This window comes from Pseudorasbora parva, chromosome 3 (genome assembly GCF_024679245.1).
Source record: "Pseudorasbora parva isolate DD20220531a chromosome 3, ASM2467924v1, whole genome shotgun sequence".
In the NCBI taxonomy this organism is placed as follows: domain Eukaryota; kingdom Metazoa; phylum Chordata; class Actinopteri; order Cypriniformes; family Gobionidae; genus Pseudorasbora; species Pseudorasbora parva.
In genome coordinates, this window is record NC_090174.1 from 23,601,849 (window position 1) to 23,616,004 (window position 14,156).

Sequence of the window (14,156 nt, forward strand, 5' to 3'; positions counted from 1 at the left end):
ATATACCAACATAATTTAAAGCTGTGTCTGCACTGACTTCTCATTGATTTTTTATAAATAATAATTGCCATGTAAGTAAATATGTGCCAATATGTGTTGGAGGAGTGAGTTGAAGGCCATAATTTATCAGTGGAATACATCTGACCTAAAATTCCTTGAGACGTCCTACTGAGTCTGCTCACTGACACTATTTACCACACCACCTCCATTTCATCAGTGCAATTGCTCTATTTCTCTCTTATCCCATCCTCTGCAGCCAATGAGAGTCATAGGTGTGGGTTTTTTCATGCACCAGGGCTGACCCATTTTCACTATGTGGGAGACCCACACTCTCTCTGTGAAGGCGTTTCTACAGGAATCCATTTGCTCAAGAACACCTTGGCAGAGGATCAGAGAGATTAATAGTGATTAATGGCCTCTTACAGATCCTGCCCACACTCACGACCCATAAAACTTGTAATTATGGTGGCATTAGTTTAGTGAGGCTTCAATGTTAACTGCAGATAGTAGGATTAGCACTATTGATCAGGTCTTCAAATAGCTTTAATTGTGTACATTTGAGCTCCCTTTTGTCGCTTACAAAATATAGTGCCATTTGATATAGATCAGTTTCATATGTTTAGGTATGTACTGGTGTGGTGGGAGCTCAAAAAATAACCTACGACAGAACTTTGAGGGACACTCAAAATCATCTTCGTTTAAAATCATCATACCATTGTGTTCAGTTATTTAAATAACTGACTGCTGCTTTATCTGAATGAAGCTGAACTGATCTTTCACTGAATTGAATAATAAACTAGTCAGAACACATCTATCTTTGTGAAAAGGTACAGACCACAGCTCCAACATTTGTGCAGACTGAAGCGATTGCATTCTGCCTGCATGGTTCAGCTCGAATTATTCAGTGGAAATTCGATTAAACATTTTGCCTCAGTTCCGGTTCTTCTTTGAGCCAGTCATTATGCACCTGCATATCACATTAATCATTTACACAAATATGTATGGGATAATTATTTTTGGGGGTTTTTAGGTGATGGAGAGAACAAGATCAGAGCAAATGAGGTGATAAGAAGAAAACGATAAGCTAGAGGTATTATTATTGAACATGTAAGGTGCTTTATATTTACTGAATATAAGCATGTAAGGTGTTTTAGTGGAGAGTAATGTTATCTAAGTAAGAAATGGTTCGAGCAAGGGAGTAAAATTGGACTAGAAATTGGTCTAAGACTAGAACTGGTAAAAATCCTTGGTGAAAGTTCTCCCGAAAATGAAAATTCTGTCAATTACACAATTTCATGTTGATCCAAACCTACACATTTTTTTATTTTGCAACAAGAATAAAAATAATGTTGTTAATCAAATTTGGTTACCAATGAATTCCATTGTACTGATCCACAAAAAAAAAAAAAAAAAAAAAAAAATCCACCGTTCCATATGTTCCACAGAGTAAATAATGTCATACTGCTTTGGATAGACATGATGTTGAGTAAATGATGACAAAATATTCGGGTGAACCACCCTTTAAAGGAATAAAAGTGACAGGTGGTCGTGCAGGAGATTAAAGGAATAGTCCGCACAAAATTGGAAAAATCAGTTATTATTTATTTATTTTCCCCCCGTGAACACTAAAGAGAATTCTTGACGAATCATTAAAAAGAGTTTTCTGATTGATTTGTGACCGTATAAGACCGGACTGTTTAATTTAAGCACTGATCTTTTATTCTCAGCTGAAGTGCTGAAAATCTTGTATGTGTACACCTTCAGATACACAGATGGTTTTGATGTCATCTATTCTAAAATGCCATCGTTTCTCACGTATATCTCATAACTGAGCATAACATGCCTGTCTAAAAATGTTTAATGAATGATGAAATTTGAGAGCTGCAGCAAATATATTAATAACAACGTGGACTGTTCTTCACAAAAACGCTTGAAGACTGAGATGATCACTATGCCATTCTCTTGTTGTCTTGGTAAAAAAATTATACAGATTTGGAAAGACATGAAAGTGAGTAAATGTTGACGGAATTGTCAAATTTGGGTATCTCTTTAAACTATCCCTTCAAAATATGAGATGAGAAAATATCCGGTGAAAATGTAGGGTGTTCAGAGATGAAGAAACAATGTACTGTACAAGGAGAGTAAAAAACAACCCAATGTTGGGTCAAATATGGACTAACCCAGCAGTTGGGTTGTTTTAACCCAGCGATTGGGTTGTCTTGAGCAAATATTTAACCCAACCGCAGGATTAAAACAACCCAACCGCTGGGTTAAAACAACCCAATCGCTGGGTTAGTCCATATTTGACCCAACATAATTGGGTTAAAACAACCCAGCATTTTTTAGAGTGCAGGAGTGGTAAAATGGTGACAGTTGTCCTCTGAGACACTGCAGAGGGGCTTTTTTGACCCTTAAATGCTCTGGCAGCTCATTAAACTTCATCCCTAGATCCCTGAGAAATGCCATTTAACATTTTGTGTGCACTTGTTTAGAATTTTTAATATGATATATATGGTAGTCCATATACATCAAAAAACCAGCAGCTCATGATAATGTGAACTTGTACCCTGCCATTGAGATGTATTTGAGAAGTTCAGCAGAAAACCTCCCTGTCTCTTCTGACAGCTGGTTGCTACGTGCACTGTATGCATATGTGTGCGCGTGCGTGGCGGGCTCCCGCTCATATAGGGCAGCAAACCAGAGGCAGGCTCAGCAGCGGCAGCAGTGAGAGGGGAGAGTGTGTGGACACTTCATCTCTGTGACTGGATGATAGCACTCTCTCTTTCCTCAGTGGGACAAAGACTGCCTGTATGTATCCTCTCTTAGATCCTTTCGTGTAGCGTTCCTTTTGCCTCTAGTGAATGTACTGCAGATGGAGTCCTCTGTGGCACATGTGTGGCATGGAGCCTGTGTGAATGGGGACCTTAATCTTCTGTTAACGTTGATGCGTTCAGCTGCGTGATGGGATCGAAAAGTCAGGCTCAGGTAAAACAGCTGCTCTGTCAATTTTTTCTTTTCTTTTTCATTTGAAACATTTTGATAGATGTGATTCGGTTGTGAACATGTTTCAATGTGTTGTTTACACTGGGGACTGTGTTTATTCTTGGGATGGTGTTTGGTTTCTAAGAACGTGTGCTGGGAACTTGAGAGCGATTTAATGGATGGCACAAAAGGAGTGCTGGAAGGGAAGAGAGAAAAGAGGGATGAGGTGTGGAGCAGGAGAGAAAGAAATGGCTGGGAGACCAGGGGGGTTTCCTGCTGTTTGTTTTTTCTGTCTCTTTTGCAGGGACAGCTGTCTGTGTGTGTTTTTTCTTCACCCCGACAGCTGATTGCTGGAGAACAGCAGCAGTATCAGACAGCAGGCTGTGAATATCACATAGAGAAGTGTTTCCACAAGCCCACAGAGTGTGATGTGAGGGATTAGTGGAGGAAACACCCCAATCTGCAGGATGTGTTCTGTGCTTGATGATGAATGTCTGAGTGTTCTGATGAAACTTATATACTTGATGTGGTTTTTTATTTCATTTCACTCTGAGTTTCAATGGGCTTCATCGATCGTTTCTCCTCAAAACCATAAGCAAATAAACACATGAAAATATGCAAAAATGTGAGATTGTTCCACTGCTAAAGTCCAGTAGGAGTCATATTTCATGTTGCATGCTGTGGAAAGTTCGAGTTGGAACAAGTTATTGTTTCTGCAAACAAATCAGGAACATGCACAACAGGCAGGGACGTTTCTAGGATTTTCATTTTAGGGGGGCTCAGCCCCCAGTGAGGGTAGGCCTGTAGAAAAAATGGTAACTATTTAGTTTAGGGTCCAAATTGCGGTATTAACTAATAGCTTTCAAACATGCATACCCAGAAGATATTGGCTGTTTATTATTACTTATAAAGCAAATATTAACACCTTACTGCATGGCCATACTGTACATGCATTAATCGTACCCAATAATGTAGGCAGGTTTATAGATCCCAAATGTTTGGGTGGTTCGGGGGTAAACATATGGTTTACATATGATATTTATATGTTTCATGAATAATTTTCTTAGACACGTTAATTTACTGTTTATTAAACTTAGTTTATTAAATTCACAATATGAACACATTCATTACTAATGCCCAATACAGGCTGAAAAAGCTGAGTTTTTTTATTTACTGAATGTTACAAATAGAATTATATTAATTTACAATATATACACATTCATTATTAATCTTTTGCCTAATCTGATGAAAATGGCTTTTTATTAATATTTCTTGTTCGTTAAGGCCTACATTATGAATCACATTCATTCATTTGCCTAAAATTGTTTTTCTTTTGTTTAACATTTCTGACTTTGAGCAGCAGCTGTCAAACATGAATGTTTAGTTTAGCAGCATATATTTATCTTGACGTCGAGTTGCGCTGCTAAAATTTACGCTCAGCAGTTTCTGTGTAACCATAAAGCCCGCCTACTCTGATTTGATTGGTTTTATCAAACTAAGCATTGACAAGCGGTGACAGACCAATGACGCTCAGATTTACACACACACACACACACACACACACACACACACACACACACACACACACACACACACACACACACACACACACACACACACACACACACACACACACACACACACACACACACACACACACACACACACACACACACACACACACACACACACACACATGTTGGTCTATGTGTTTTACAGGGACTCTCCATAGGCGTAATGGTTTTTATACCGTACAAACCGTATTTTCTATCCCCTTACACTACCCCTACCCCTAAACCTACCCATCACAGGAAACATGCTGCATTTTTACTTTCTCAAAAAAACATAATTTAGTGTGTTTTTAAGGCCATTTGAATTATGGGGACATTTGATATGTCCTCATAAACCACATTTATAGTGTAATACCAGTGTAATACCATGTAGTTATACAAATTTGTGTCCTCATAAACCACATAAACAGGCTCTCTCTCACACACACACACACACACACACACACACACACACACACACACACACACACACACACACACACACACACACACACACACACACACACACACACACACACACACACCTCTGCTTCTGACGTGCACTCCGCTGCTGATTGGAGAGACAGACAAAAAAGGGTCGAAGCCTCCCGCCAGTTTTATATGTTTATATGTTTAAATCACATATTTTTTAGGGGGGCTGAGGCATAAGTTTAGGGTATGGCTGGAGATATGCCCCCCCCCCCCCCCCCCCAAAAAAAAGGGCCTAGCGACGCCCATGACAACATGAACAAAGTGTTTTCTGCAATAGAGAGAACAGGCACAATTTCTATCTATCTATCTATCTATCTATCTATCTATCTATCTATCTATCTATCTATCTATCTATCTATCTATCTATCTATCTATCTATCTATCTATCTATCTATCTATCTATCTATCTATCTATCTATCTATCTATCTATCTATCTATCTATCTATCTATCTATCTATCTATCTATCTATCTATCTATCTATCTATCTATCTATCTATCTATCTATCCATCTATCTATCTATCTATCTGGCCTATTTAATGTAAAAATGCTGACATTTGCAAAACAATCTGGTTTAATCATCAGTAGAAAGTCTCCGGTGAACTGAAAACCCAGTCTGTCAATTTTACTGTATTTATGGAGCATTATTGATTATGCTGCACTTATGAAGAGGGATACAAATGGGCAGAGATGGCAAACGCATTCCTGCAGTTAAGGATAGTGGAAGAGAGAGAAGAATGCTAATGTGAGTGATATACTCTCAGTATAAATAAATACATTTGCCAAATTCATCTCTGTCTCATAGAGAATATGAGTCTAAAAACCAGATTTGGCATTGAGATTATTAATTCATCTGTTTGATATACAGCTATTCAGCAGGTGGATTAACCACATCTCACCTCCCTCACAGTTTATCACTCTTTACATCTGTCTTTTCCTCAGATCTTCCTCCTATATACACAGAAAAGCTTCATTCTGACATTTTTTTTTTAGTTTGTACCTGTTCTGATAGAGACATTATTCTGCGATTAGTTCGAGTCCACTAATTTGAATGGTCCAAAAGCATTCCAAGTGTTCCAACAGCACTGGAACATTTCACTGTTTGTATCATTCCTCTCGTCTATGCTCCAGTTCAACGGTTTGCAACTTTGTGACTGAACTATTTTGCTGCAGCAGCAAAAATAAACAAAATATCTGACAATATTGTTTCTAAAAGGTCATTTACTTGATATTAACTTCTTGTTTTTGGAACTGCGGTATAAAAGCAATATCACACTCGAGTGATAAAAACATTATTGCAGTCTAACCCTGAAGTCTTCGTAATGGCTTCGTGCACTTAGTTTGTGTTGTAAGATGGCAGCACAGTTTAAAGACAGGAGTGCAATGAAAAAGTCTGTCTTGGTATTTCTTACGTAGAGCAGCATACGCCAGCCACTCAGATGAGAGTTTGCTGTGATTACTGTGAGTCTGTTGATTGCTATGGGGGTGGAAAGTTTGGCCACCGGACTTAAGCTGACTATATCCCATAGGGGGAAAAAAAGATTACTAATGAGATAAAGGGATACTCCACCCAAGAATGAAAAACATGGTGGTAATCCACATGACTCCAGTTAATGAAATTATGTTTTATTTACAAAGTTGAGGAGGAACATGTTCAAATGGTCTATCCAATCCGCATAAGAGGAAGCCTTCATACATGTTCCTCAACAGTTTTCTGCATCACTCTGTCACCCTAGCTCCTCACTCTTGAACTGTTCCTTTCCCAGCCAGGGATATAGGGGGACTACTCTGGGTTCAGGCCTAAATTCAAAGCTCAAAGCCCTCCACTCGAACAGCACACCAAAGACGCATATTCTTTTACTCTATCCGATTATTTGTAAGTGTGAACTCGTGAATCAATATTGATGGCCAAAATGTTATTTGATACTCACATTTTTAAAAAAGTTTTTCATAATTTTAATGTATGTTTTATTTGATCTTTTTGTATGTCAACAATGATTCTTAAAGTAAACATGATACTTGTGCAGTTTGAATTTAAACACCTTTTGCCGATCACAGGATTTGTACCCAGTCTTTCAGCTGAGCTACTGAGCAAGCTTGGTATATCAGTTCTTTCTGTTTTTGGTCTTGTCTATGTCAGTGTTAAGGTATTGTTGAAGTCCATTTCCATGAGTTTTTTTTCTTTGTGCACTACTCATGCACAACAACCCGTGACAATAGCCTCATGAAACGTGCTGATGAATGTCTGCTCGAGCAGGGTGCATAGAGGTATGGAAAAACATATGTTGGCAGGCAGGTAGGACATTATATCGCAATGATTGGGAAAACATTTTTTGGTCCTGAGACGTACAAGGAATGTATACGTTTTAATGTTTAGAACACTTATATTATTGATTGCTATCAGGATGAGAGCTTCAACCAAGCAGCAACCTCCCCCAGGTTATCTTGAAGTTAAAACGGAAGTGACTTAAACTGCAATTCATCGACAGGCCCCTAGGGATAGGCTCCAAAAGGGAGCAGAATCTCCTTGAACCCCATGTTAAAATGCCCAACTTTACTGCAGAAAAAAAACATGCCTGGTACAAATTGTGGTTTTGGTCTATTTTGCTAATTTTGCCTTTCATGAAAATGTTGAGGGGGGTGAATTTTTGTATAACTCATTCATTGACATATAAAGCCTTAAAGTTCTGCATAATTAAGTGCGTGGCCACTTTGAGTGTACAGGTGAATTAGTTGTTTGTCTGCTCTCTGTTGGCCATTACGTCACCTCAGCTCCAGCCATGTCCCGTCTCTTTGCTCATTATCAACAATCCGGGCGTGCCGCGCTGCCAAGATGTCAACAGCCAGCTCGACCATACTTTACGCTTCAGAACTGCTCTTCAGAATCCTAAGGGTGACTTCAAAGATATATATATATATATATATATATATATATATATATATATATATATATATATATATATATATATATATATATATATATATATATATTTTTTTTTATGGTTTCAACCACCAGTATAACAAAAAGTGTTTATAAAACAAATTGCCTACCCTACCTCTAATGGGTTAGTTCACCCAAAAATTACAATTCTGTCAAAAACTCACTCTCATGTCACTCTAAACCTGCAGTGGTAGCAATTGTCCAAAGCATTAAATATTATTATAACTAATCAGCTTGTTGAATAGGTGCAAACCCCAAATGTGCGTGCTGTGTCATATACATGATGGTGTCAAAGGCAGACTTGAGTTTTTTTGTGCTATGTCAGCATCAAATTACACTTTAATGACCAATACATGTCTAAAGATTCATTGCTATAGTCACTCTCACACTGGAAGCCTGCCAATGCTGTCTCTCACTTTCTGTCTATCTGTTCTCATCTCTTCTGCCACTCATCTCTCTCTCTCTCTCTCTCTCTCTCTCTCTCTCTCTCTCTCTCTCTCTCTCTCTCTCTCTCTCTCTCTCTCTCTCTCTCTCTCTCTCTCTCTCTCTCTCTCTCTCTCTCTCTCTCTCTCTCTCACCTGTCGTGGTTATACAGTTTCACCTGTCACTCTGGAAGCCTTTGTCCCTTGTTGCCTGTACGTCTGTCTAAACGGCTCTGCTATATTACTTCTTTCTCATATAGTCCTGCCTTACCTGTGAAAAGTTTTTACAGTTTGTGAGGTCATCTTCACTGTGACCTTTACCTTTCCTCTGATATTTCGTTTGACACCCATGAATAAAACAACTCTAACACTTTTGCATATGATATTTTTGCACAAAATCCTGGGACGTGACTACTCAATACAGACATGTTCTTGATCTTTTTTAACACATCCCCCTCTCTAACACATTTCCGTTCTTACACCTTTCTCTATATTTCTCTCTCTTTGTGTATTCATGTGCACAATGTGTGTCAGACCCAGCCGTGTTTTCCCATGGAGCTGTGTTGGCCTGTGGGATAGATTATAGCCTGTCATGGTGCTTCCCTGCTGCTCTGCTTTATCCCGGGTCACTGCGACCTTCCTCACCTGTAGTTTCCTTCTCAGACTCAGTGTCCGGATCTGATTGCTTTAATGCCTGGATATTGCTTTGCATGAATCTGGGTTCTTTACAGTGTGCACTGTGCACTGACTAAAACTGCCACTAACTAAAACTAAAAACTCTATATAGTCTATGGAGAGAGCTGCATTTTTCTTTTGGAAATTAACGTGTTAACCTGTCAGACAAACCAGACATATCCAAATTATTTTTGGCATTTCAGCAGATACATTTTTCCGAAGTGATATGAGATAAACAATGTCTGCAATATAAGTATTTTGCTATTACGCTATGGCTTACATTTTGGAGTCTCACAGTGCTTTTAAGACACTGTGATAAGTTCAATAGTAGAGGCAGGTTGACAGTAGTAGCAGCCCAGCAGATTTTTGTGCAGCATCAAAGTCAGCATGAAACGTAAGTTGTGATTGTCTTTCCTTCGTTATTGAGATGTTTATCTGAGTGAAACAGCTTGAATGAGAGAAAATGTAGGACGGGACTTGATTTTGTTAATTGGGAATTAATTGGATCGTTAGATCGTTGTTCGCTTACAGCTTTGGTCTCATGTGAGTGACAAGTTGCTGGAGCCCTAGCACCAATGCACACGTTATCAGAGAAGAGTTTTTACAAAGGCACATGAATAAAAATATATTATACAATAATATATTAACAATAATCTGTAAAAAGAATAAGACTTTCATGGCAACTTTAAGGACACATGACATTTGGTAATGCAAACATCACTGGTCTGTCATTTTATTTATTTTATTTCATATTTATTAATCGTATACCAAAGTAATGTGTTTCTTAAAAATATATATCTACAATATATATTTCTTATTATATATATTTAAAGGGATGGTTCACCCAAAAATGTATTTACTCACCTACCTCAAGCCATCCTTGGTGTCATTCAGATGAATACTGATCCTGATTTTAAAGTCCAAAAAAGTGCATCCATCCTTTATAAAAGTAATCCATATGACTCTAGGGAGTTAATAAAGACTTCTGAAACAAATATTTAAAGGAACTGTATGTAAGAAATGTATTTCAATGAATCAAAAAAGGCCCTGAATGACTAGACATTAAGAAATCAAGTTAATTTCAAAAACTTATATCACTGACAACAGTAGTCCGGCCAGGATATTGTCATTTCAAAGTTTTTGTTGCAGCCCTCAACTGATGTTGATGTTGTCATGTTGTGTTTTGGCCTGAAGCTCCACCCTCCACCTATCGACCAATCACGAAGTCAGTAGTGTTTCGGCATCCGAGTTGCCAGATCTGCTCTAGTTACCACAGCTGCAGCTACAAACGTTCCTACTGGATCCTGCAGCCTATCTGGCAACCTGGAATCAGGGGGGAGGGGGAGAGGGGATACACCACTCTACAGTAATTTAAAAGTGATTGCAGTACCAGTTGTGGCCACGATCTTACATACACTTCCTTTAAAACTTTATACACTAAAATAACTAGCGTCCCGTAGACGGCCTATGCAAGTCGACTTGCTTGCGCAATGTATGACGTAGGATGTAGAAGTAACTTAAGCCTTCTCACGGTTCAAACTAATAGGGCTGGGCAATAAAGGCAAGCTCCTCTGACATTTCTATTTAAAAAAATCTAATTTTATACTTCTAATTCATGAGCGGTATTTTGTTTTGCTCTTTCCTCTGCGCTTCTGTGTTTGTCAATACGTCATGTGACAGATCAGGGGTAATTCTTTTACCGTAAATCGATGCGTATGGCCATCTGTCGGAAGCTAGTTATTTTTGTTTATAAAATGTAAATATCTATTTTTCTTACACAAACCTATCGCTTCACTTCAGAAGGCCTTTATTAACCCTCCTGGAGCTGTGTGGATTACTTTTATGATGATGGATGCACTTTATTGTGCTTCATCAGGCTCATTCACTCTCATTATAAAGCTTGGAAGAGCATTGATATTTTTCTGAAACTATGTGTGTTTTTCGTTGCAGTGCAGTGTTAGGGTGTGTTCACACTTGGCATGTTTGGTTTGATTAAAATGAACCCTGGTGCGATTGCTAAAAAATATTGTTCTCTGTCCTCTTCCAAACAAACTCTGGTGTGGTTTGACTGATATATAAGGGTACTTTCACATCTCTAGTTCGGTTCATTTGGTCCGAACCAAGAGCAAACAATTATACATTGTTGCAATTTTCAATTTTTGATTCCTTTTCAAACCACACTGATTGCTTTGGTCCGAAAAAGTTGAAACGAACCAAAATGCAGGCACATGATAACATCCACATCAGTCATTGGCCATGGTGTATTTCCTAAACTGCTTTTCAATTGGTCAGAATATACATGTGGGAAAATTCCAGCAGAAGAGGAAAAGCCAGCAAACTACACAACTATGAAGAGACGACTGCGTGGGCTAGTTTTGTCCCTGGCCATAATCTACTACATTGTGTGTATTTACCAAAGTATGCAAACAATACATTTCTATAATGAAGCGCGGCTGTGATTTGAAAACAACGTTCTAATGCACTGCAAACGGTGAGCGTGCATCGCTTGTCACTTCAAGCGGAGGTGTGTACTAATTATTCTTAACTCTGACATGCTCATCTTCCGAAAATATTGCCAACGATCTATCAGGTAAAGATGGTTGGTACTGTTCGAGGTCGGATCACGTTCTCACCACAAGCGAACCGCTCCAGAGTTCATTTGAAAGCGTACCGAGACCACCTCTTTAAGGAGGTCTCGGTACGCTTGTTTGGTCCGCTTTTGGTGCGCACCCGAGTGTGATTGCTGCTTTCAGACCTGACCAAACAAACTGTACCAAAGAGGGAAACAAACTCTATGATTCAACTGAACTAAATGAGGCAGTTGTGAAAGCACCCTAAATGTTTTTGGTCCGGATCAAACTAACCAAGCAAACCGAATACAAGTGTGAACACAATGTAAGAGTCAGATCCTTCCAGAGCAGAGATATTTTTAACCTGCTATCCCAGTTATCCAAGCAAAGATGAACTATCAAATTAGTAGAAGGCTTGGGTGGAATATTTAGATACCTAATACAATTTTTGTTTAAAGCGTCAAATTGCTTTCAAAAGGTTTTTTTGGCCACTATCATAGACATCAGTGCTTAAACATAAGTTAGTATTTTTGTTGAAGGTGTTTCAACCCTGAAAAGGCTAACCTGTCTGCAGCCTTAGTAATCCTGAAGACATTGATTAGCTTGTTTAGGTGTGTTTGATTAGGGTTGGTGCTAAACTCTGCAGGACAGTGGCTGTCCAGCACTGATGTTTTCTAGACACTGGGGAGCATACACAAGCTAGCTTGGCTCCTGCTTCCGACTACCTCACCCTCCTCTCATGCTTTTTCCTCTCACAGTTTCATCAGCTTTCGCTTCTCATTACTCACTGGCTCATCAGAAAAGGTTTCAATGTCTGACTATATAATTATCAGCTACAACACCTTCTTTAATGCCCTTAATGACATCCAAAGGATGGTATGATGATAAGCTGTTCCCTTTTCACTGGATCATACCCAGGTCAAACACGCTGACCCCGGTCTGTCCATCTGGAGCCTGCCCATCTCTGGATTAGCCGGACCAGTCTTCTCAGCCCTGGCACAGGCCACCGGCCCTCCTCACCACAGCTGGTTCTGGAAAGGGTGAAAGTGGGTTAGGCATGTGCTCTGAGCCTCTGGGTCAGGGGTGGATACATTGGGATTGGAGGGGGTTAATGGAGGTTTATAATAGTCACAGTAGCCAGAGGCAGGAGTCTATTAAAGGTGGCTGCTCCCTCAGGTCCCGCTCGTGCATCTATAGAACTACAGTATTAGGGCAGAAATGAATAGAAACGGAAATATGGAACATGTTGGCTTATACATCTATTTCAGGAAATTGTTATATATAAGTCATATATTACAAGTACAGTTTTGAAACTGGAAATCAAAGCTGTTGAGTATTGAGTATTGTACTCATTCATTTGCTGTCCTAGATATTTCAATACAAGATAGTTATCGTTTGATTGTAGTTACACAAGAAAACTCCAGATTGCAGTAGTGAAGAAAACGGCTCCAGAAATTGTGTAAGATTACATAAGAGTTTGTTGGCATCAATATTTGATGGGTTGTAGGTGGACACAGAGTTTCAGATCTATGTTGAGTATGTGAAGAGATATTCACTTACTATAGACAGTCACTCATTTAGGGATAACATTTGAAGGGTTCATATGTATGTGAAGTAATAGGATAGAAGTGGATACTTTTATTACTGAACTCCAGAAGATGATTTGTTGTTATTCGACTTGGTATATAGGTAATAATGTGCTGCTGTAAGAAAATGTGGGAGAAGTTCTACAATTTTGCCAAGAGGCTGTTATTTAAGTTATTTATAACCTTCAACAAATGTTTCTGTATTTGAAGACTTAGGATTCCGTTTTTCTTGAAAATCCTGGATATATGAGAGCCAAATTTTATTTTCTGGACCTGGAAAAGTTTAACTCCATGGGCATTTTTATGCCACGCTTAAAAATATTTTATTCTGTTGAAATTCTGTGGAAATTCTTGATCCAGTAAATCATGAACAACCAGAAAAGTATATGTAAATGTATTGTTTAAATGAGTGAAGCCTGGAATTTTTTTTTCTGAAATGAAAAAGGTTGAGAACCACAGTTTTTTTTATCTACTAAATGGGTTCGTGGTAACATTTATTTCTTATTCTTATCTACAACGTAACACTTAAGTGTCATTCCGTTACTACTTTTTTGCTCAAGGTTGATCGCATAGAAGAGTTGGATTCCCTCAAGAGTTTTGAGAATTAAAAATGCCAGACAGGTAGATAAAGTATCTTCTCAAGGCAAGCAACCACAGCCAAAAGTTTTTTTTGACTAATGTGGATTTTTAAATGAATAAACCATGTAAGATTAGCGGAGTTGTGGCTGTTGTTATTTTTCACAGTGTTGTCCTGGTGTCATTAACTTATTTAATTTCCAGTAAGTGCTTGTTACATATTTTATTGTCTAAATGAATTGCTATGCTGGTGATTGTTGAGGCTGCTGCCCAAATTGCTGATTGATTAAACTGAGTTAATAGCAGGTTGGGAAGTGGCATATTCTCCTGAGATGGAGTTAACTGGCACTGTGTTGTCTCTG

The 14,156-nt window shown here is 38.6% G+C and overlaps 1 protein-coding gene across 6 annotated transcripts in view; it reads left to right on the plus strand.

Moving 5' to 3' along the window:
- Positions 1–14,156, plus strand: part of mctp1a (multiple C2 domains, transmembrane 1a) — a 259,323-nt gene that overhangs the window by 86,560 nt on the left and 158,607 nt on the right. The window contains exon 1 of one of the 6 annotated variants that reach the window (XM_067438209.1): positions 2,700–2,985. The exons of 4 other annotated variants lie outside the window; for them this stretch is intronic. In XM_067438209.1, the coding sequence (XP_067294310.1) occupies positions 2,962–2,985 (24 nt within the window). In that variant the 5' untranslated portion in view covers positions 2,700–2,961. Of the gene's footprint in view, positions 1–2,699; positions 2,986–14,156 lie in introns of those variants that run through there. One more of the 6 variants, XM_067438208.1, reaches the window with a different exon arrangement.